Here is a 21,678-nt window from a genome sequence, read left to right as displayed (position 1 = left end):
ACCCATACACGCACACAAAGCGTCGGTAGAAGCAGCGGCGGCGGTGAGTGGTGGTGACGATGACGATGGCAAATCACCTAATCATCAGTGGCGCACAACGCGGCTTTCCTTTTCGCGCCTTGTGTGTGTGTGCGCGCGCGCTCAGGAGAAGTCTAGGCGACGCTCCTTTAGTGGCTGCGGCTGCTGTGGATGCTGCACTTTCTCAGCTCGTCCGTTACGGGTGCCTCTCCCAGCGGATCTGACAGCACTCCCTGCCGCGGCAGTACTCGGACGAGCACCAGCAGTGCCCACCACCACCGCGCCACTGCTGATGGCCTGCATGTGTTCTGTGATGTACTGTGAGACGGCGCCAATCGCACCGCTACCGACACCGGCGGGGGAGGAGGCTGACAAGCCCACCGAGAGCATCGTCTCCTCCATGCTGCGCATCTGGGCATCGACGGTCTGTTTGATTCGCGCCAGGAGAGCCTCTTCGATGCCCTCTGACTTCCCAAGCGACTTGGCGAGTCGCTCTCGCAGCTTCTCCACCTCGCCCTTGAGAAGAGCACCGAGCGCCTGCACATCCTCCAGTTCAGTGTTCAACGCCTGCACACAGTCCGTGGCGCTTTCCTTCAGCACTGCTTCCGACCGTCGAATCACTTCCATGTCTTCGCGGAAGCGCGCCTCGTACTGGTCACGCTCTCGCGCGCTCCAGCGATGCAGCTCCTCCAACGCTTCTTTCGCCGAGTCCACGGCGTGTTGGAGCGCCTCGTGCTGCTCCTCCCGGTACCGCATCGCCTTGACCGAGGCAGCATGGTGCACCTCTGCCAGGCACGAACGCTTGCACTGCTCCCCTGCCTCCTCGTCCGCGGCGGCGTAGTCACTGCTGCGGCTCATGCGTGCTGGACCGCCCAGCTCGTGCTGAGCCTGCCGCTGCTGGACCGCCTCACAGCACTGCGGGGGCTGCAACTTGCCACACGCAGGGGGCTGCTGCTGATTCTCCATGTCGCCGCCCTGAAGCGTGTTCACCGGCCGCTCCGTAATGGTCGCTGTCAGCGGCGGACGCATGGTGGACCCTATACGGCTGCTGGTCTGGGACGACGACGGCGGTGTGGGTGGGGTTGAAGAGGGGGCGGGTAAGGTGTGAACTGCTCTTGCCGCCTCCCTCTGGCGTGCATCAGTGGGTACCGGCGCCACCACGCGGCGCGGCGCCGTGCGCTTCCGCTCCGCTACCCACTGATGCACGACAGAAGTGCGCAGCTCGCGCATTGTGGCACGGGTCATCGAAACATGAAGCTTGTCCATCCCGTCCTGGGTGACGCTCATCACATGCGACAGTTTTGCTGGAATGACATAGAGGCGCAGCTCGAGCTTGTGGTCCTTCGTCAGCTTGACGGAGCGGACGTGCTCGAAGGGGATTGTGAGGTAGTTGCCCCCGCTGCTGCTGCTACTGTTGTCGGGAAGCCGAGCGACTAACAACAGCGGCGAGAAGTACAGCGTTGTCGCGCGTGCCACCGTCACGCCCGCTACGTCAATATGCAGCACCGCAAACGGTCTGATCTTGTCTGGGTGCACATCACTGTTGTAGTTGTCCAGCAGCTGATGAATGCAGTGCAGAAGTGTGCTGTCGTTGGGCAGCCCCTCAATGCCTCGGAGAAGATATGAATGGAGGGCCACACTCGCCGTCCTCTCGTTGGCCGGCGCCGAGGATACTGATGTGAGCGCAGCTGGTGTTGCCGCCTGGGTGAGGAATGAGCTCCGGTGCTTGTACAGCCGGTAGAGCACCTCGACGCACTGCATCTGAAAGAAAAAGTCACTGGAGGCGTCGAGGCAGGCGGCGATCGTGGCGCACTCCGGGCCAAAGCGATTTTTGTTCTCCCGCGATCCGCGCAGAAGAGAGATGAGGGCGCCGCAGCAGTTGCGTGGCACGCGGTAGTCGTCGGCATGCATGTCAGTGTCCCTCATAAAGCCGAGCAGCACCTCGCCAAGGCGTGCACCGAGCCGGTCCTTGAGTGACGCGGCGCAGCAAAAAAGCTGCATAACCTGGAAGAGCACCTCGACGTCGAACTGCAGGCGAAGGACTGCGGCTCGACGCCCCAGCAGCTGTGCCGCCAAGTCGCAGAAGACATCCACACACGTGCCCTCCTCAGTGGGCTGCAGCAGAGCCAAGCACACTTTATTCGCCTGAAGCTCACCGGCGTCACCAATGATGGTGAGCAGCACCCTTAATGGGGTTGGCAACTTAAGGCGGACACAGTAAAGACACTTATTCAGGATGGCCTCGAAATTGGCGGCCACCAGACGCACATCGCTGGGGCCGATGACGGGGCACTCGGCGATGAGGTCCGCCGGTGAGCACAGCAGTGTCTCCAGCGAGCACATGGCGGTGGTGGTAGCACGAGCAGAGGGGTAGCCAGCAGCGGCACGTGTGTCCCCCTGCCTCGTATTCTCTTGTTCGTTCCCCTTTCCGTCTCTGGTACGTGTCTTTGCTGATGTCGCCCGTGGTGACTCTCTATAAGGGAGAGGGTGGGGAAGGGGAAGGGGAAGGCGGGGTACGTGACGTGTACCGAGGATATATATGGTCTATCGATATCTATGGGCTGGTGTGTCTCTTGTGTCTGCGTGTGTGGGTATTGAAGATGTGTGAGACCGGCGCCCCTCCTCGAGGCGGGCAGCGCGCTTCTACAAGGGGAGGAGGCCCAGCAAAACAAGGGGAACGGCGAAGAAGGCAAAGGGAAACCGAGAGGAGGACGAAAAATCCCGCCGTTGCCGCCACCCACAGCTACCACACGGGAGGAGGAATTGGGCAGCAAACGCTGCAGCGAATACGCCCCTCCCTCTTTTCGTGTGTTTGCTTGCGTGTGTTGGATTGGGGTGTGCCTGTCGACCGAAGCCGCAGATGCCAACGCAAGACGGCAGCAACAGGAGGAGAGAGAGAGCAGCGACGGTCGGTTTCCTTTTGCTCCTCGTTTCTGCCTTTTCTCCTTACCGCAGTGAATGGGGGAAGGTGGTCGCAGCGACCCTCCACCGCGACAGCAGCATGCACGCACCGCAGACATGCACAGAGAGAGAGAGAGAGGAAAGAAAAGGAGAGAGAATACGAGAAAAGCGTCCTGCATAGGAGCGAAGCGTTCATTTGGCCTCGCTTCGTTTCCTGACCCCCCTCCCTCTCCCCACCCACCCGCTGGTCCGCCGTCCGCCTCTCCTTTGAGGAGATGCACGAGAGTGTGCACTACTTGCAGAGCGAGAGAGAGAGCGAGATAGAAAGGCGCACCCGTTGCCGCCTCTACGCCTGCAAGTCCACCCGCACACGCGCACACATGAAGCCAAGAAGGGGGAGGGGGGGAAGAGAAATGAGGAATGCCCTCCCCTCCCTTCCCCTCCCATATTCGTTGTTGTTGTTTTGCTTTCGGAGGGTGGCGTGTGTGTACGCGTGTGCGGGTGGACTTGCAGGCTTAGAGGCGGCAACGGGTGCCAATGCGGAATATCATCCCATGGAGTAGAACTTGTGTGCTGTGTGTGTGGGTGTGTGTGCGTGCGTGTGCCCCTTTCGACCTTCGTGCACGTCTTCTTCGTACTTCCATCTTCTCTTCTCCGCATTTGGCGCTCTCCTCCTTCCTCTTCATAATCGCTCTGCCATGGCCTGCCCATCAAGCGGTCCGCAGAGGAAAAAGAGAACACACATGCTTCGTTTCCGGTCAACGGGCCCATTGGACCGCAAACGAGTCGACCAACAGGCGCGCACGCAGTCACAGCACGCCCGCGCCTCCGCGGCACTGCGGCCTAATCCTGGCCGTCCGGGAGGAGCCCCCCCCCGCGACCCACTGAAGGCGGGCCACGCGTCTAACGGACTCCTCCTGTCCTTCCTCGTCCCTTCTTGCGGTGCGTGCTGCGCGGTTGGCGCCAGACAGACTCGGGTGGACTCCATGCCCTTATCCAAGCGGGCAGCATCCAGGGTCCGGCTGGAGGGCACAAGTGGTGGCGTCGGTCGTGCGGGTAACAGGCGCTGGTCTGGGCGCATGCCGGATGAGCTCAGCGAGGAAGTCGGCCAGCCTCAGGCCAGGGCCCTCTGAGGTCCTGCAGCCTGGCTGTATGCCATATTTCTCCCTGAGCCACTTCGAGTCGCGGCGGCATTTCATAATTTGGGGTGGAAGCTCTCCACATCGGCGTCTGGTGAACTCGGCGGTGTGCTTCGGGGTGCTCTCGCCATGCACCCGGCACCTGTGCCTCCTCAGTTCACGCGGTCGGATGTAGGAGACGCCGCATGTCTCGCACGCATGCGCTTTGGCGCTGATCGTCATGCACCTCCTCGCGCCCTTCCCGTCGATCCCGCGTGCTTCTCTGACGTCGGGATGACTTGCTCGGATGCGATACGCCATGCCAGCTGGGCTACACAGCGCTCGCGTGTTTGCATCGTCGGGGGCGGTGCTCCAGGACGGTGTTGTTGCCTGGAGGAGGAGGAGGAAGGCTCGCTGTCTCTGCAGCCTCCGCGTCCACCCATGTAATGGGAAACGTCTCTGAGTGGTGTGTCCGCACCGCACGTTCAGCGAAACATGGGACGTCGCTATAAGTATGTGGCAATAGGGCCGCTCAGCCTTCTGAATCCGCACGTCCTTGGCAGGAGTGAATGTGTCAAGCGGAAGGAGCGCGTGCATAGGCATGTGCCTTGAGCATAAAAAGAGCACGCAGCAGCCTATCCTCCTGAAGGAGCACAAAGGGGGGGCAGCAGTGGCTATACCCTACCGAGGAAATCCATTGCGGCGCGAGTGAGACAGATGTACTCACAACACGGCGCGCAGGATAATGACATCGCACCCAAAGTATGCTCTGAGCCTCGAGGGGTCCGCACATCTCGTACGGCATATCGGGGGCATAACGTCGGGTCGGACGGCCTCCTGGCAAACACAGGCGGAGGTGGGAGGTAAAACACAACGTCAGTGACTGACAGCTGGCAGCGCACCACCTGCACGCCATGCTGCCACTGTCAGTCGCCCGCTGCTGTAGGAATCCACAGCTCGGAGAGGCGCCTTTGCGGAGCTGGGCGAGGATGGTCTTCCTGTTGTTTTGTAACCTCAACACCCCTTGTTCTTTGGTGCGGGACGGTTACTGCCCAGTAGCTCTTGCCGTAGCGCGCCGCATCGTGTATTACGGTGCAGTGAGTTTGTCGGCCTGGCCACAGAGCGATGAGCGACCCTGTGATTCAATGCAGTTTGACGTCGGTGCCGCTGGTATACACTGCCAATTTTGCAAGCTGGTCCACTTCGGTGTGATGCTCCAATCCGCCATGAGCATCAGCGAACGGAAGCGCGAGGCACACGCGGCGGGGCCCAGTGGCGGTAACATGCGCGTCCCTACGCTACAAGATGGGCAACGAGGCCCACCCAAAAGAAAAGGAGAGGAAACGAAACGGGAAAAAACTCCCACCGGCAGCATAAAGTACGTTCGCGCTATTAAGCAGGCGTTTCGCAGAGAATGTGTCGCGTTCAGCGAACGAAGGACACAGGGCGAACACCGTAGAACCCCATCAGTGTCAAGGAGAGGTTGTAGACGACCAAGTCGAGCGCAAGCGACGGAACAGCGTCGAAACAGACGTACACAATAAACATGGGAAGACTCAGCTGTTGTCTCCGCTGTGTGTACAGGACGGCAAGGTTGTTGGCGTGTACGAGGTAGCACAAGAGAGAGGGTGTTATGAGGGTGCCGACTGTGGACGACGGGTCCAGCACCGTGCAGTGCAACACGGCGACGGCTACCGAAAGGGCGACGATGGCCACGCAGTTCCAACACCCCAGGAACGACTTTTGGTGTGATTCATTGAACAAACGGAGGAAGAAAAGAACAAGACGGCCGCTAAGCATAGCTAAGGGTTGTTCGTCTACCCTCGATGGTGTCACGTGTGTCTGTTGCTCTGCGACCAAAGTCCCAACGCACAGCTTGTCCTTCGAGACGCGAGGCTGCAGCGTGAGAGTTTTCAGGTGCAGTTTAGTCGACGGCGAGACGGAGCGCGCCACATACGAAGATGGTTTAGCGAGTTCCTCGCTAGATGCTGAGGTTGCTACTGGTACAGATGTAGCAACAGAGTGGTCTGGCAGTGGTGACGACGAAGGTGGCCTTAGCCCTGTGTGATTGGCCTCTAGTTTGTGAATTTCGTCCTCGACAACAGGATCGCTGGTGCCACGGCTCGCTAGCGCCTCACGCTCACGAAGGAGCACCTTATAGCGACGTCTCGCTCGCTGCAGCTCAACGGCACTATTGTTCATTACTTGAGGGGGTAAGAGAAATACCGCTCAGACTACGTTTCGTGTTTTGGATCCCTTCGCATCAAGAGAGCCCCGAGGAAGATGAAAAGAATTAAGCTATATATATATATATATATATATATATATACATATATATATATATATATATGTATATATATGCTTACGTGTACACAAGTGAGTGCTGACTGTCCGTGTGGCGTGCGTGGAGCGTGGAGAGGAGGTAAATACGAGAGAGAGAAAGTGGGTAAAAGGAAGAAGAAATAATGTTGTGTTTGCGGCAATATCTACAGATGCGCATATCGGTCAAGATAAAAATAATGCTCTTGAGATTTGATTTATCCAGGGATGAGAAAAACGCAAAATGTGGCGCAAGGAAAGAAAAAGAAGCCGCTAGCGGGCGACTCGGCAAGCCCTTCCAGTCAATCTGAATGCGTACAGATGTAGAAGAATCTAGAGTACCCAAGTGCACTGATTGCTGAGAGCTGCTGCTTGTCGGAAATGCAGAGGGCTGAGGTTGAGGAAGGGGCATCTTCGCATTCTCAGAATCATGGCTACTGTTCTCAGAGTGGACTTCCCAACACATAATTTCAACTATCTTTTTTTTTTTTTGCGCCCTCCTTCGATGGCGATCATTCTTACTGGCCCCTAATTCATATTGTTAATTAACGCAGGAGCATAAGAATTAACACACAAAAATGTAGGGGAAGCGGCACGTTGAAGAAATTTCCCCTCATAACGTAGCTCGTTTCAAAGCACGTGCTCCTCGACAAGCACCCTTTTGAAGTCCTTGGGATATATATTTCTGACAAAGCAACAAGAAGCTGAATTGAGAATCAGGACTACTGACGCCAAGTTCGATCATTGACAAATGAAAAACAGGCTTATTGCAAAGAGAGGGCGCCTAGCAGCGTTGAAATTTTTTTTTTTTACCCTAATCTATGTCAAGTTCGCCACGTGAAACTGAGCTAAGCTCATTGGCTAGATGACAGAAGGGGAAAGTAGAGGAGGGCACACACACAAAAAAAAAAAACAGACGAAAACGTCTTACACAATGGCCTTCTTTGGCTTCGTTGCAATGCCGTAGCACCAGCGGCTCAACGTGACAGCTTGCACTGTGCTGTTTGTGGCGTGGCACGCAAAAAGCGGATAGTTCGCTGGACGAATAGCGACAGACCACCGCATAAAGAATATGCTATAGACGCACATAACGCTCGTCATAACTGGATCAATGTCAGACATAGGTCGGGTTGGAAGATTCATAATCCCGGCGATGGGTATGAGCCAGTTGGCGGCAGCACCAGCGTAGCCAATGTAGCGCACCAAATTCTGGGACACCATATTTTCGTCGTTTTGTTTGATGTGGCGTGCTTTTTTTTTTTCTGCGTCGAGGCAAAAATAACAAATAAAACAAACCAAGCAAAAAAAAAAAATTCACAACTGAGGAGAGTCAAGTATTCAGTGCATATTACTACAATGACTACCAAAATGTTAGAAAAGCAAGAAAAAAAGATAGCAAACACCCCAAGAAGAGGAAAGGGAAGAGCGTGCCAAGAGACCACACAAGGCAGAGAGAGAGAGAGAGAGAGTTCGCATACACAGCAGGCGGGAGTACAGGGAATAATATACACCATGCATTGGCTACTAGAGTAATTCTCTTGTTGAATGCAAGTCAGGTAGCATGCATTATTTACTTACAGTGGGGTCGCAGAAAAACTTCATCTTACGGAAGTGGAGGCTGCACTGCAGGCTTAATCATTACTGAGTATTTTTTTTTTTTCGTTATGCGGTGCCTCGACTTTGCTACAGATGACGAAAGAAGATAAAACACAAAACGCCCATTAAAATATGTAAAGTGAACGACGACAAAAGGTTTGCTGCCAGCATAGTGGCGAAGAACCCCATGGAAGGAGACGGCTCTCCAACAGTGATAGTTCGCTTACCTCTGTTTCTTCGAGGCAACCGCCTCCAACATCCCGTCAATAAGCTCCTGTAGCGCAGGCGGAAAGAAGAAGCCGGTGGATCCGAAAAATTGACCATACTGCACTGTTTTTTCAACTCGACTATAAACAGTAGGCGGTGAAAACATTCGAGACGGTCCGATAAGCTGCACCTCGAACTTAACCACTGGGATAAACACGTTTTCCTGAGTCAAACGAATGCAGATGCGCTGATTCTTTAGCTTACGGAAACACGGTTTCTGTCCCCTCTGTTGATCTTCAACCACTCTTCCCGAACCTATAAAAATTATATTTCCATTGTGTTGTAGGATAGAACAGACTAACTGAAACGCTACAAGTGCGCCAAAAAAGAGAAAAGATCCAGTAAGCAGTACCCCAGAAGCATGCGACTTGCAAAGCACATACACTGCAAGGCCAAAACCTACAGTGAGCACTTTGACAAACATGTTCTTCAGAGACGTCGGGTCCTCTTCCTGAATACCTTCGTATGCCAGGTATTCCTGAAGATTAGCTGTGAGGGCACGATACACGCTTCCTACATCATTGGTCTGGTACACACGTACCTGCTTTGAGGCCAGCTCATAACCGAAATTGTACACTGTAGAGGACATCATGAGAACCTATAAATATACCTTTATTATGTATATGCGTATAGCAAGCGAATATTTCATAACGCGAGTGACATGCCCATGCAATGAGATAACATGAAAGAGCAGAGACAATATGGAGATAATAAGGAGTTAGTAGGCACAGCACTGAGGGCTTGAAGTGCAGGAAACTATCTGCCTCAGATTAGGTTGATTTTCGGCGTGCATCCAGAGGAGCAGAAAGGTTAGTTAGTGTTGTACAAAGGAAAAAATAATATTTTTTTTTCTCCTCGAATATATTCTTTAAATATCAGAGTCGAACATGTCATGCATTACGAAAGGCAATCAACCACCTGCACCACGAACAAGGATAGGGGAGAAGGCGAATTGAAGCAACTGAAATCACAGGGCACCTCTGAGGGAAGTGCAGATGATTTTTTTCACGACAACGGCCGAATGTGCACTGAGGTTGGTTGGTTTTTGTAGCCACTCTTACCCATAGCCCAATCATAGCTATGCGCATAGGCAACAAGAGATCCATCCACGCTGATGTCGCCAGCCGATATTGGGATCGCTTGAGTGCCTACTTTTTGCTCGCAGTGAAGTGTTTTGACGATTTTGCGATCGACACGGTTGATGAGCGTCAAATTACCATCGCCTCCACCGGACAGGAGAATTGGCAGCGTAGGGTGGTGCACACAAAAATTGGTCTGATTTAGAATATAGTGGGACTTTTCGCTAATGATGTGCGCCTTGAATGTGCACCCTTGACCATCTTTCAAGTTGAGGAAGGAGACTCGCCCCTCTGAGGAACCGACTCCGACTCCGTCGTACTGTGGGGCGCACGTGATGCAGCGGAGATTAAATTTCATAACGTCGGGGAGTTTGAGTTCGTTGACCTTCTGCATCTGTTGCACGTCATAAACATGAGCAAGTCGACCTGTTGCAGCAGCCAACATTGGAACTGTTTTCTGTGCATCGAGAGCGAACACAGGCTCCCCCAAGTTATCTTCCCTCACAAAGTTCTGCTGCCTCAGGTCCCACCAACGCAACTTGCCGTCCCAGCTCCCGGTGATAAGCACCTGGCTCATCGTCTGTGGAAGAGTCAGAAAATCGAGACAGCTAATTGGCAAATCATGTGACGCAACGACCGCCTTTTGACTCGAATTCAGGTCCCACATAACTGCCGTCTTCGAGCAGCCTCCGAAAAAGACGCGTCCATCAGCAGAGAAGGACATAGTGAGCAAAGGACTGTCGTGTGTTGTGGTCCAGCTGGGCTGAGATATGACTGCTCCACCGGGATTCCGTGCAACTTGCCAAACAGAGCAAGTTCCGTCCCACGAGGCAACACCGGTCATGAGCATCGGACATTCTTTTGGGGAGAAGCGAACACAGCTGACACAGTCTGAGGTGGTAGCCTCCAGCCGGTGGTCGGCACCGAGGGAGACGGATTGCTTCATGACTTTATCACCAGCACTCGTAATTCTATAATGGAAAAACAGTAACAGGGCTTTTGCAAAAGCCTACCTTTAACTTACGTGCATGTATGCGAGCTGCTGTTTTAATGAGAGAAGGCCAACGACAGCAACATCAAAAAAAAAAGCAGAAGGAAGAAGGCGAGAAGACTGAAGGGATCAAAAATCAAAGTTGTGGAGCAAAGCCAGTCTTTTTGTCAGTACTGCATTCGAGGTTTTCTTTTCCGCAGCAGCGACCAAGAAGACTCTCCCTGTGCAAAGAGAGCGCGAGCGCATTTTGTACAAAGGATGTGCTCAGGCTTCACTTGTGAGAGTTAAATAATATCTCATTGGGGGAAGGTTAAACTGCAGGAGCTTACGTTTTTTAGCCCTTTCTCTAAAAGATCTAAAGGTCGGTGCCGAACCAGTGACAAGTCTTGCGTTTTTGCACGTTCAGAAGAATACAGCAAGTCGACTTAACCTGACTCGCTGCACAACTGTTTTCCTCATGTGGTGTCCCGCAATCAACTTGGTATGTTGCACGCCTGCAGTTAATCTCGGAGGCAACCTGTTGTCGGGGGGGGGGGACCGGTACATCATGCAACCGTTCTTGCCGTTTTTCTTCGCGGAAACTGGCGCAGGTGCGTGGGGGTCACCAAGACTCAGTTTTTGTGGTGGTGCCATGCCGATCTGCTGGTACGATTGTGTCTGCTTGGCCCAAAGCGCTGGATAAAATACAGTGCACTTATTCCCCCCGCCGTTTGCTTTCGACATCCTTTTCTTTTCGCTTCACTGCCTCTTCTCCGGTCTTTTTGCACGCGTCACCGCTCACAAAGGGCGATTTCACAGTAGCCTGGGGCAAGTTTCACATGCTGTTCACGCATATTCGTGCGGTGCGCCCTCTCACTTTCCAAGCGCGTAGAATGTCCATGAGGACTGTAGCCATTGAGCACGGCGTACCTTTGGCGCTCTACTACTTTATCACAAATGAAACCCTCGTTTGCTTGCTGACGTACTTGCTACACTACGATTACTTTGGGCAAGATGACCTTATTGGATTTTTGAAATTTGTCGGAGCCTCGAAATACATAGACCTGAACTCAATCGAAGGAAAAAGGTGGTCATTTTTTGACGAACGGATCACTTTGAGCGCGCGACTCGTCGCAAACTTCACAGCGGCGTCGCTGTTTATGTCGCTATGGACACCCGTTCAGCTGCCCATTTGCATCACTACCTATCCATATCTGAAGCGCATCAGTCAGCGCTTGATGGAAAAGGGTTCTTTCCCTGAACGGATTAAGAGTTGTGGCTGGGTGGTGTAAGGCTGCCGCAAAAAGCTGTATTGCAATGACAACTTCATGTATGCTCTGCTGATGCTGTTTTTCGCAACACAGAGGGAGATGCACTGGCACCGAGATAGAATCTGAATTTTTCAATGCACTGATAAGTAGACAGATTTGACGACGAAAAAAAAAAAATGGATCATCACGCACATTTTTTGAGGAAAATGTGAGCAGGATCTTGTTCTACCTCTTCCCCATTTTTTCTGGGGTGGTGACCTCACTCTGGGCAGGGAAATGACACGAATAACTCTCCATGAGGTACTACACTAGTTCAGCATAGCTACTCCTCTTTTCTCAACTCCATGATTCATAGGTTTTGAAATGTCTGGCATCATCAACGACTTCTTGCGCCGCTGCCTCAAGAAGGTGGCCGGCAAAGTGCAGCCGCTGACAGTGGTGCAGGGAAACGAGGGAGGCGATATGGATAGCATTGTCGGCTGCATATACCTAGCCATTCTTTTTGACAAGCAACCTAAATTTGGCTTTGAGAACCCTGTACCTGTGCTGAACTTTCCAAAAGAGGATTTCGGTCTGCGCAACGATGTCGCGAAGCTCTTCACGGAGCTCGGGATCGATGCATCACTCTTGATGTCGGTGCAGAGGGGGCAGTTTGCGGATAACTTTATCGATATTGCTGCTCTCAACGCTTCTGTTGTTCTTTATGACCATAATAAGCTGAGGGAAAATCAAAGCAATCTCGCCTCCAGGGTTGTCGGGGTAGTGGACCATCACTTCGATGAGCAGCAGTACATCGATACTGCAGTCAAACTAAGAATTCTGCGGTGTGTCGGATCCGCTTGCACACTCATTACGGAGCTTTACCGCGAATGCGGCGAAGATGTTATGTGCCCCACGCTCCTAACGGCTCCGATTATTTTGGACACAGTGAACTTTGAGCCGGCACAAAAAAAAGTGACACCAGAGGATATCGCTGCATATGAGTGGCTGCGTGTCAAGGAGAGCGTTGAGGGTACTGATGCCGCAACTCTCTTTGCGAAGCTGTCAAAGTGGAAGGATGACGTACTGGGACTTAGTGTTCCAGAAATCTTGAGGCGGGATTACAAGCAGTTCAACTTCAAAGCCAGGACAAAGAAGGGTGTTATGTCGACGGGAACTAGTAGTGTTCCGTGCACATGTAAGCAGTTAGAAGGCCATTTCTCTGTTAACATGGTTGTGGAGGAGGCTGCCAAGTACATGGAGCAACACCAGCTGGATGTGCTAGTCTTCACATTTTCTGGTCAAGCCAGCGGCAAGCACTCTCGCGAAATCGCTTTTTGTGCAAAACCTGATACAATGTCAGTCTTTGCTTCCTTTGTGACGGAGGCTCCGAGTGGCTTATCATTTACCAAGATCACGAAGTGCCCAACGGCGGACGGATCATACGAGTACACCTCGTACTCTCTCAGCGACCCTTCTATTTCTCGCAAGAAGCTGGTGCCAGTGCTATCCGAATTCCTAGCTGAGGGGACGCGGAGTCTTTTGTGAGTAGCCGCAATTTCAATTCTCTACAGTTGTGTTTGAAAAACAATTGTTCTGATTGAAGAGGGAAAACAACAAAAAGCGAACAATTCACAGTACAGTTAGAGGGGATACAGCTAGCAGGGTGTGATGGACGCGTGGGCATTATTGTCACCTCACCTATTCCGAGAACGGACGAAAAGAAAAGTATTTGCTGCTTCTCCTCAAGTCCTCCTTTGGTAACAGCAGGGGTTGACTCATGCATCAGAGAAACTTTGGGACATTGTTGCCTCCCTCCACAAGCTCTTCCAAGGCTATCGCCTTCATGCTGGAGTGTGGATTTTGCTGGAAATGCGGTCATACCAATGCGCGAGAAAAAATGAAGAAAAGGTTGCTTTCCTCGCGGACAGGCACATCACATGTTCTTTCTTATCCACCTTTTAGTCATCTCACAACCAACCAACGAAAAAAAAAACCAATATCGACGTCACGTACCACAGCAAAGAAGTATACTTCGTACAGTTTACCAAATTACCTGTCACGCAGACTCAGCTCTTAAGCCTCCTTCATTGCTCCCCTTGGGCAAGAACAATGACCCGTGGCAACCAGCGCGATCTTGCGCGCGAGAAGAACATGAAGAAGCAGCAGGAGAAAAGCAAAGGTCATCGTGACAATGGTCTTTCCTACGCTTCGCGCAAGGAGGCGGATGCCGAGAGGATGCGCCAGAAGCAGGCTGCTGCGGATGAGCGCAAGAACGCTGGGGGCTCGTGACCTTTTGTAACCAACCTGCTATGCCGCTGTTTGTACATTTCTGAAGCAAATATGGGTGCCTGTTGTACTCCCTTAGCTCTTTCTGATGTCATGTTTGTTTGCTGCCAAAAAGGAATCGCTGCCGAATTCTGTCAAATATTCAGAATTTCTGATTTGATAGTAACCGACGCTTCACTCCACTTCCCAGGCGTGATATGCAAACAACGTGCCTTTGCTCTTTTTTTTTCTTTTTTTTTTTTTTTGTTAGAGTGCATGTTCGGTCAGCTAAATCACAAATGGGCGTGAATTATCTCGCTGTCAAGGCGCCACTGAGCGATGAACGGTGCATGCAAGCGGCTGCTTTGCAGTGCATGGCTGCAAGTGAAGGAGCTTAGTGCTTTTGCATCTTTCATAGGTTATGCATGAAAACAAAGCAACGAGAGGAAAACCCAAATTATGCGAATGCACTTGTCGATCGTTTCATGGCTGCAGGAATACGCATGCTCTTCTCTTTTGGTTGCTTTTCTTTTCCAACCTCACTTGTTTCGTCTAGACGTAGCTGATGGAGGACAAGACATTTGTAAAGAGTCGTGACTTCCATGGTATCCACCCAACGTCATATGTTGGAAAGATGCTTTACTCTCCGTCGCCTGCTTAGCAGGTAGAGCTAACCGCGCACTACCATCTCGTTCTCGACGTCCGCGTTTTTCTTTTTTTTTTTTTCATTTATTGTGCATCTTCGACACACACACACACACACACACACAACAACAACAATTTAGTTACCAGCAAAACATGTCCACGTACGACAAATCAGATCAGATAGGCTATGATGACACGGATAATATATTGAATGCAGAGCTGGAGGAAATGATGGCGCGCACCCCGCCAGAGGTGCAGCGCCATCTGCAGCATCGAATCCATGATGGTATCTTGCAGCGCATGAAGGAGGAAACGACACGCAAGTGCATTTCTTTCATCCAAAAGTATGAGCAGTGTGTGAACAGCCAAAAACCGTACAATATGAAGCTATGCTATCCCCATCGCGATGCTATGAACGACTGCGCGCAGGAAGTCAATCGGGAGGAAAACTACCAGCGCTATCGCATCATGTACCTCCGCGGAGAGCTGCTTAAGTACCATGAAAAGCGCGTTGCTAGCAAGATGGAGGCGTTCAAGGTGCAGGCTCCCGACGCGATTCGAGCATGGAAGCACGACTATGCGCCCAAGTACGTGCACATGATGGAGGACTTGGGGGCAGCGCCTCTCGGTAATGCTCTGGGGGCGGCTGAAGAAACCGCAAACTCGAAGTAAACCCCCTCTTTTCGCTGTTGCTCTTCTCAGGGCTAGACTATTTCCCCTTCTCTACGGTAACGGCGAAACGCAAAAAACTAAGGATTCTGAATACAGAGCCCCGTCAACTATTCCCTCGCTCTGATCGACACCGCTCTTCAAGTTCATGAAGCACCTTTGTGCCTCTAAGCGAGAGAGAGAGAGAGAGAGGCCGCTATAACCAAACAAACAACAATGCCCAGAACGCGTCCCACGAAGGTGTAGCCATCAAATGGAGCGGCGATGCAAGCGAGTTCCATTTTGTTTGTGTCGGCACAAACAAAATGGAAGAGGGAAGGAGAGTGAGAGGATGGGGTGTGCTTTTCTTTACATCGTTGTTTCCGTCTTCTCGGGGTGGCAGCAGCGGTGACGAGTGCACATGTGAGTGAGCCGGAGAAGTAGTAGAGGAAAAACGTGGAAAGGCCTCCCTCTCCCTGCCTTTTTCTCAAACGTGCCCCACTCTCTGTCATGCAACACAGCAGTGACCTCTTCCTCACTCCACTCTGCCTCACCCACCCCTCACCCCAGGCCTTTGCGCCACAGAGGCAGCCGTAGACACGCGGCACGGCGGTACCGCGACGCAGTCATCGGTGCACGGCCCCTGCCTCAAGTGGTGCCCACCCACCCCCGCTCCGCAGGCCGCCCCGCAGCCGCACCCGCATCATGACGGTCGCCACCTGGTGCACGCCTCGGGGTGGCCCGGGCTCCCCCACGCCAGTGGGCTGCGAGGGCCCGGTGAGATGCGCTCGAGTCACGCCGACACTCTGCCGACCATGCGGGTGGCGCAAGCGTGGTCACGGTCGCAGGTCGCTCCGACGCCACGCCATCCGGGCCCTGGCCGCCGACATCCGTGGCGGTCAGTCGCTCTGATCCCCGCCCCCTCCCACCCCCCTAGGCCGTAGGTGCGGGGCCCTGGCACTCCCAGAGGCGGCTCGGCATTGGCAGGGATGGGGGACTGCGGGTGGCTTCGCCACACAGAGAGGGAGTGGGGGTGGCGGGCCCTGGCGATGCCACGCGCTGAGGTGTCTCCCCCTCTCCTCGTCATTGGGGCCGTGCCAGCATGTAGAAACAGCAGCATTGTGTGCTTGAGTGGGCCTCTTGCTGCTAATGCGCCGCTTATTGGATGCGCTTGCGTGTACCTTGGCGCCGCCGCCCCTCGCGGTAGGTGATGTTCTCTTAGCCCCTCTGCCCAGCACTCCGGCACCCAGTGCGTTTTGGCTCCCTTTCTTTGCTTTCGCGTGTCCCTCCTTCGCGCATCCTTTTCTCTGCCTGCCCTCTCCCCTCTTCCTCTCCCCTAATATCGACCCCCCCTCCCCTCGCCTCCCCTCCCCCCTTCCCACACCGCCGTTTTGCTGATCTTTTCGTAGTACTCCTTTTTTTTTGTTGCTCCCCCGTCTCAAGCGCTTTTCCCCCGCTTGAAGCACACACACACACACCCACGCACCCACGCACACACACGTCGGCTTCGCCGACGTGTGTCGCTTCTTCGTGCCTCGCGTGGTGTGGTGGTGGTGGCGCGGCGAATCGGCCTCCCCGCTACCCCCTTCGTGGCCACAGCATTCCTTTTCGGTGGTGAGGCATCCTAGCTTATCCAGTCGAGCACTTTGTCAGGGCCTTTGCGTGCTTGCGCGTTACCCTATCCGCTCTCTGTTTTTTTTTTGCAAGCATAACGTCCTATGCGGCGTCTTTCCCTGCGGCGGGCATGGCAGCCGTCTTTTCTCAAGCATCTGTCGGATGTGGAGCCGGTGCCGCAGAAAGCCCCGGTAGAGAAGCAGCGTAGACAGCATATCCCGCTCTCTCTGCAGGCACGTGAGGAGTTGTCGCGCAAGTCGAATGAACTGCAGTACCACGTAGTCACACAAGACTGGTTCGGCCAGCGGGTGGACGACTTTATTACTCAGCACCACCCGGAGTGGGACTATGAGACGGTGAAGCGGCTGGTGCAGCAGGGGCACATCTACCGCTACCGGAGAAATGGGAAGAGGCGGTACACTCGATTGACGGATCGTCTTGAGTTCGATGAGCTCGTCGTCGTGCCGACAGCGAGCTTCTGGGGGCGTCAGCTCGCGCCGCCGAGTGGGGTAGAGTTGCAGAGCTTGTCGACATCGCAGCAGCGGGAGCGGCGGCAGAAATTTCACCTCTCTGCCAAGGCGCGCGAGATGGCGCAGGAGATGGTGCTCTTCAAGAACGAGCACGTCGTCGTGATCAACAAGCCGAGTGGCGTGCCGATCATGCCAACGCATGACCCGCTCGCCATGAACATCACAGACCTGCTTCCGGCGTGGCGGTACACCAACACGCAGATGCCAATTGTGTGTCACAACCTCGATGCTGAAACGAGCGGGTGCGTTCTGCTGGCGCGCAGCGCGAACGCGCATCGCATGCTGGGCCGCATGTTTGTGAAACGCGTCGTACCGAACAGTGTGTACTGGGGCTTCGCGGTTGGAAAGCCGCCCGTCAACTTCGGCCGCATTCGCATGCACTTCGAGATTCAGAAGGGGCAGGGCGGCGACGTTATTGTTGCTCGCCCCGCCCCCACAGCGAACTCCAAGGTGGGGATCGCCGAGTTCGTCGTGAACGCTTCCGCTCTGGAGTTCGGCAGCTTCATCTCCTTTTACCCGCTCACGACGCGGCGGCATCAGGAGCGCATCATGGCCGCCCACGCGCTGCGAGCACCACTCCTCGGCGACGCCAAGTATGGTGGCGAGAGCGCCTTTCCACATTCCTTGTCGCTCTTCTGGGACCCTGCCCGCAAAGATGTCCCACTGCACCTCCATCATCGCAAAATTCAGCTTCCCTACAAGAACGGCGCTGGGGCGTTTGTCTGCGTCACGGCGCCGCTACCGCAGCACATGGAGAAGACATTCAAGCGGCTGGGGTGGCCAGTAGATGCTGACGATCCGCTTATCCCTGGTTGACGGGAGAGAGATGGGGGCGCCGGAGAGGTGGAATGTGGGACGGGGGAGGGTATGCCGAGATGGCGTGCGCTGTGTAGATGTTTTGCTGCTGCTCTCGACGCCCCCCCCCCTCCCTCTTTCATTTCTCGCCATTCTTCTCTCCGTCTTCCTCGCGCCGCAGGTTTCTCCGCGCGCGCGTTCATTGGGAGGTGGCTCCTCCTCCCCCCCCCCCGCCTGCCCTCTCAGACAGACACACCCACACGCACGTGCATCAAACGCCTGCGTGAGAACAAGACGAGGGAGACGTGCTGTGAAGGCGGTTGCGGGTCGTTTTCGCCATCCCCGCGCCTGCGCCTCGTCGAGCGACGCGGGGGGCTCGTGCGGTGTCTACGCAACACCAGGCTCAGGGAAAGCTCACTGCAATGCCTCGAGGAGAGGAGTGTGTGTGTGTGTGTGTGCGTGACATGCACACGTAACAACGAACCAAAAACTGAGAAACGAAAAGCGAAGCAGTGTGCGTGCGCAGAGGCTCCCCACACCTCCCCTACCGCGCCTTCTGCCATCCTTCCGACCTCTCGCTCTCTCTCTCTCTCTCTTTCTCTCTGCCGTCTCTGCGTCACGCACCACCGCCGCGCGCACAGACGGCAGCGGGGGCGTGCTAAGCCCACCCCACTCTGCGGACTTCTGCGGCGTGCACACACTTGTGCAGTAGGGATTGCACGAGGGGGTTAGGGGCGGGGAGCCGGAGGGAATGAGAGCCCAACTATTTCAACGTAGGTTCATACACCCAGACACGCTGGTCTGCCTCGGGGCTGCTGATACGCTCGACCCCTTTGCTCCCGCGTCCTCTGCCGCCTTTTCGTCTCCACGTGGCGTTTGTGTGTGCCTCTCGATGTGGAAAAGAGGAAGGGGTGTGTGGCAGACTTCCTTTGGACGGGTTTAGCACACATACGCACGCACACGCCCACGCGTGTTGGACCTGCCCGCTGCATCTCCCCCCCCCCCTGCCTCTCCGCGCAGACGATGCAGGACCTGTTTCCACTGTGCCCCCTCCTCACTCTCTCACTCACACTCACTCCCTCACTCTCTCACTCACACTCACTCCCTCACTCCCTCACTCACTCACTCCCTCACTCCCTCACTCACTCTCTCTATGCACGTAACGTTCTTTGCCCACCACCTTGGCGCGTCCGCACGCAACGTGCGAAATTACCACCTACGCATGCATGAATGCGCACAGCGAAGGGATATTTGTGGGAGAGAAGGCGACGAGCAGGCTGAGAGAACGAGTGAGAAGGGGGCGCGCACACGTACACGTTAGACGAGGTGGGATCGCGGTGTGGCTCTATTGGCGTTTCTCTCTCTGCTCAGCGATCTGTGTGCGCCTGTATTAAGGGTGCCTGTGTGCACAGGACAGCAGATCGCGAGGGAAAACGCGAGAGCGCGCGCAGCAGGAGGGCATACGAAAAAGGTAGAAAGACGGAGAAGCAACAGCAGCAACTTGCTGCCTCTCCCCCGCTCTCCAACTCTCTTCGTAAGCGACGAGCTACCCGCTCTATCGTCCTCCTCCGCCTTCCGGCTCACGCGCCTTTGTGTGTGGTCTGCTCAGCCCCGCAGACGCTCGGCCCCCCCCCCCCCCCCCCCCCAACACACACACACACCACCCATACATACACAAACCCGAGCAAAGGTTGATGTAGCTGCAGCCCTTACGCATCCCCTCACACACCCACACCCACACACGGCCTACTCCCCACTACAGCTTAGGGTTCCAGTGCAGGAGAAGTGAAAACAACGGCCCCCCCCCCCAAAAAAAAAAGATGCCCTTTACGGAGGTGTATGGCGTGGAGCAGTTCCGTGAAATCGCGAACGAGCCCACTCTCACCGTCGTGTGCTTTAGCGCGGTGTGGTGCGGTCCATGCAAGACCATCGAGAAGGATCTGGACAGGCTCACTTACGAGTTTTCGAATGTGCGCTTTGCGAAGGTGGACGCAGACAACAACACGGAAATCGTAACCAAGTGCCGAGTGATGCAGCTGCCGACCTTCATGCTGGTGAAGGCGGGGCAGATGCTCGGGTATGTCATCGGGGCAGACTTAGCGCAGCTCAAGGCAAGGATACGAGAAGAGGCGAACAAGTCGTGAGCGTGGACGCGTCAGTATTGTTGTATGTGCGTGTCTGCGTGTGGGGCGGGGACTGTGCACAAGCGCGGATATCTGCAGAGGCGGCAGGCATAGGAAGCGGCTTTGCGTCTGTCCTTCCTCTGTGTTGTGGCGCCTCATCGTTTTGCTCAACTTCATAGCGCTCTATGTTCTTAATATTGTTGCCGCTTCTTCCGACTCAGCCCCCCTTTACCGTTGCCTCTTTGTGTGTGTGTGTGTGTGCTGTTTTGTTTTCGCGTCTGCGGCTCCCTCTCTCTCTCTCTTGTCAGCGTTGTCGTCATTGTCGCTGATATCGTTGTTGTGATCGCTCTTCTCATCTTCGGCCCCTCCTCCGGTTCTTGTTGCGCCGACCCTGTCGTCGTTCTATGGCACTTCATGTTTTGCCTGAGTGTCGATGACGGCATTTTCTCCCCCCCTTTTTCGGCTCTGCAGAGCCACACGCGAACCGATCGGTAAAGCGCAGTCGCGTACTCGGACTTACCGTAGTGGCGACACAAAGTGTGTGTGAGAGAGAGAGAGCAAAACGAGCGCTGAGAAGAGCAGATCCGCGGAGAAGCAGCAGCAGGTGACCCACATACTTCCCCTCCGCCCGCCCGTACGCGCCCCTACTCCAGCAAAAGCGAAAAGTGCTTGTAACCGTTCACACGCATCCACTTACACGCACACACACACACACACACACATATGCTCGCTATTGTGGATGCCTAATGCATCTCCTGGATGTACTGCGTGTGTGCGTCTGTGCCTCCCTCCTTCCTTCTCGGGCTTACTTAATATACCCCCATTGCGCAGATTTCGGCTCACCATCCCATCCTAGCATGTGCCATGAGGTGGGGGTGCGGAGATGGTACCTTTTTCTCACCTTATTGCTTCCTCCACTCTCCCCCAACCCAATCGACCGTTATGTCACCTTCCCATCCATACATGAGCACACGTACACCCGCAAGCACGAGCGTGTGTGCGCATCTACGTGGCTCCTCCGCTCCCGCCAACTAATCAAGCTCCCACTCTCATAGCTCTCCTCCCTTCTCCGTCACTTACACCCACACCCACCCACGCATAACCAAAAGGGCGCGTCCTCTCCCCACTCTCTCCATCGACGAACTAAGAAAACCTCCGTTGTCACTCCGTGTGTGGAGTGTGTGTGTGTGTGTGTGTGCGTCTGTGCTTCGCCGGCTGATGGTATTTCTGGTGAGGAGGAAACAAGAAGAAAATGCCTCAGAACGCAGCGCATTTGAACCGCCTGCAGATCCGCGAGCAGGAGGCGCTGAACCAGCAGCGCCGTGTGCAGGACGAGGTGGTGGCGCGGCGCGAGGCGGAGGCAGTCCGACGGACGCAGGCCCAATACAACCACGTCGCCTCCCACGGCTACGGGCGAGTTGGTGATCATAGTGGCGCTCGTGTTGGAAATGGTGGTGCCCCCGCCTCCAATGGCAATCGTAACACATTCCAAAGAGGTGCAAAACCCCGGTTACTTGCCCAAAGTGCAAAAAGAAGG

At 54.6% G+C, this 21,678-nt stretch overlaps 11 protein-coding genes across 11 annotated transcripts; 6 read left to right on the top strand and 5 right to left on the bottom strand.

The window, feature by feature from the left end:
* Positions 1 to 141: 141 nt before the first annotated feature.
* Positions 142 to 2,361, bottom strand: LBRM_01_0400 (conserved hypothetical protein; the record flags this gene model as incomplete). Its single annotated transcript, XM_001561431.2, has 1 exon — positions 142 to 2,361. One exon carries the CDS (start codon positions 2,359 to 2,361, stop codon positions 142 to 144), a length of 2,220 nt encoding a protein of 739 aa, XP_001561481.1.
* Positions 2,362 to 5,462: 3,101 nt separating this feature from the next.
* LBRM_01_0390 (conserved hypothetical protein) lies at positions 5,463 to 6,239 on the bottom strand (the record flags this gene model as incomplete). The annotated part of the gene is made up of 1 exon (XM_001561430.1): positions 5,463 to 6,239. One exon carries the CDS (start codon positions 6,237 to 6,239, stop codon positions 5,463 to 5,465), a length of 777 nt encoding a protein of 258 aa, XP_001561480.1.
* Positions 6,240 to 7,283: 1,044 nt separating this feature from the next.
* Positions 7,284 to 7,577, bottom strand: LBRM_01_0380 (conserved hypothetical protein; the record flags this gene model as incomplete). The annotated part of the gene is made up of 1 exon (XM_001561429.1): positions 7,284 to 7,577. The coding sequence occupies one exon, from the start codon at positions 7,575 to 7,577 to the stop codon at positions 7,284 to 7,286; it is 294 nt and encodes a 97-aa protein (XP_001561479.1).
* Positions 7,578 to 8,175: 598 nt separating this feature from the next.
* LBRM_01_0370 (conserved hypothetical protein) lies at positions 8,176 to 8,811 on the bottom strand (the record flags this gene model as incomplete). Its single annotated transcript, XM_001561428.1, has 1 exon — positions 8,176 to 8,811. The coding sequence occupies one exon, from the start codon at positions 8,809 to 8,811 to the stop codon at positions 8,176 to 8,178; it is 636 nt and encodes a 211-aa protein (XP_001561478.1).
* A 413-nt stretch (positions 8,812 to 9,224) lies between these two features.
* Positions 9,225 to 9,965, bottom strand: LBRM_01_0360 (putative poly(A) export protein; the record flags this gene model as incomplete). Its single annotated transcript, XM_001561427.1, has 1 exon — positions 9,225 to 9,965. One exon carries the CDS (start codon positions 9,963 to 9,965, stop codon positions 9,225 to 9,227), a length of 741 nt encoding a protein of 246 aa, XP_001561477.1.
* Positions 9,966 to 11,107: 1,142 nt separating this feature from the next.
* On the top strand, positions 11,108 to 11,560 carry LBRM_01_0350 (conserved hypothetical protein; the record flags this gene model as incomplete). The annotated part of the gene is made up of 1 exon (XM_001561426.1): positions 11,108 to 11,560. The coding sequence occupies one exon, from the start codon at positions 11,108 to 11,110 to the stop codon at positions 11,558 to 11,560; it is 453 nt and encodes a 150-aa protein (XP_001561476.1).
* Positions 11,561 to 11,902: 342 nt separating this feature from the next.
* On the top strand, positions 11,903 to 13,066 carry LBRM_01_0340 (putative acidocalcisomal exopolyphosphatase; the record flags this gene model as incomplete). The annotated part of the gene is made up of 1 exon (XM_001561425.1): positions 11,903 to 13,066. One exon carries the CDS (start codon positions 11,903 to 11,905, stop codon positions 13,064 to 13,066), a length of 1,164 nt encoding a protein of 387 aa, XP_001561475.1.
* A 564-nt stretch (positions 13,067 to 13,630) lies between these two features.
* LBRM_01_0330 (conserved hypothetical protein) lies at positions 13,631 to 13,810 on the top strand (the record flags this gene model as incomplete). The annotated part of the gene is made up of 1 exon (XM_001561424.1): positions 13,631 to 13,810. One exon carries the CDS (start codon positions 13,631 to 13,633, stop codon positions 13,808 to 13,810), a length of 180 nt encoding a protein of 59 aa, XP_001561474.1.
* A 774-nt stretch (positions 13,811 to 14,584) lies between these two features.
* LBRM_01_0320 (conserved hypothetical protein) lies at positions 14,585 to 15,103 on the top strand (the record flags this gene model as incomplete). Its single annotated transcript, XM_001561423.1, has 1 exon — positions 14,585 to 15,103. One exon carries the CDS (start codon positions 14,585 to 14,587, stop codon positions 15,101 to 15,103), a length of 519 nt encoding a protein of 172 aa, XP_001561473.1.
* Positions 15,104 to 16,797: 1,694 nt separating this feature from the next.
* Positions 16,798 to 18,039, top strand: LBRM_01_0310 (pseudouridylate synthase-like protein; the record flags this gene model as incomplete). Its single annotated transcript, XM_001561422.1, has 1 exon — positions 16,798 to 18,039. The coding sequence occupies one exon, from the start codon at positions 16,798 to 16,800 to the stop codon at positions 18,037 to 18,039; it is 1,242 nt and encodes a 413-aa protein (XP_001561472.1).
* A 1,799-nt stretch (positions 18,040 to 19,838) lies between these two features.
* Positions 19,839 to 20,162, top strand: LBRM_01_0300 (putative thioredoxin; the record flags this gene model as incomplete). The annotated part of the gene is made up of 1 exon (XM_001561421.1): positions 19,839 to 20,162. The coding sequence occupies one exon, from the start codon at positions 19,839 to 19,841 to the stop codon at positions 20,160 to 20,162; it is 324 nt and encodes a 107-aa protein (XP_001561471.1).
* Positions 20,163 to 21,678: the final 1,516 nt, after the last annotated feature.

Source organism: Leishmania braziliensis, chromosome 1 (assembly GCF_000002845.2).
Source record: "Leishmania braziliensis MHOM/BR/75/M2904 complete genome, chromosome 1".
Taxonomy (NCBI): Eukaryota; Euglenozoa; class Kinetoplastea; order Trypanosomatida; family Trypanosomatidae; genus Leishmania; species Leishmania braziliensis.
Note: the sequence above shows the minus strand (reverse complement) of the source record. Positions and strands in the feature narration are given on the sequence as shown.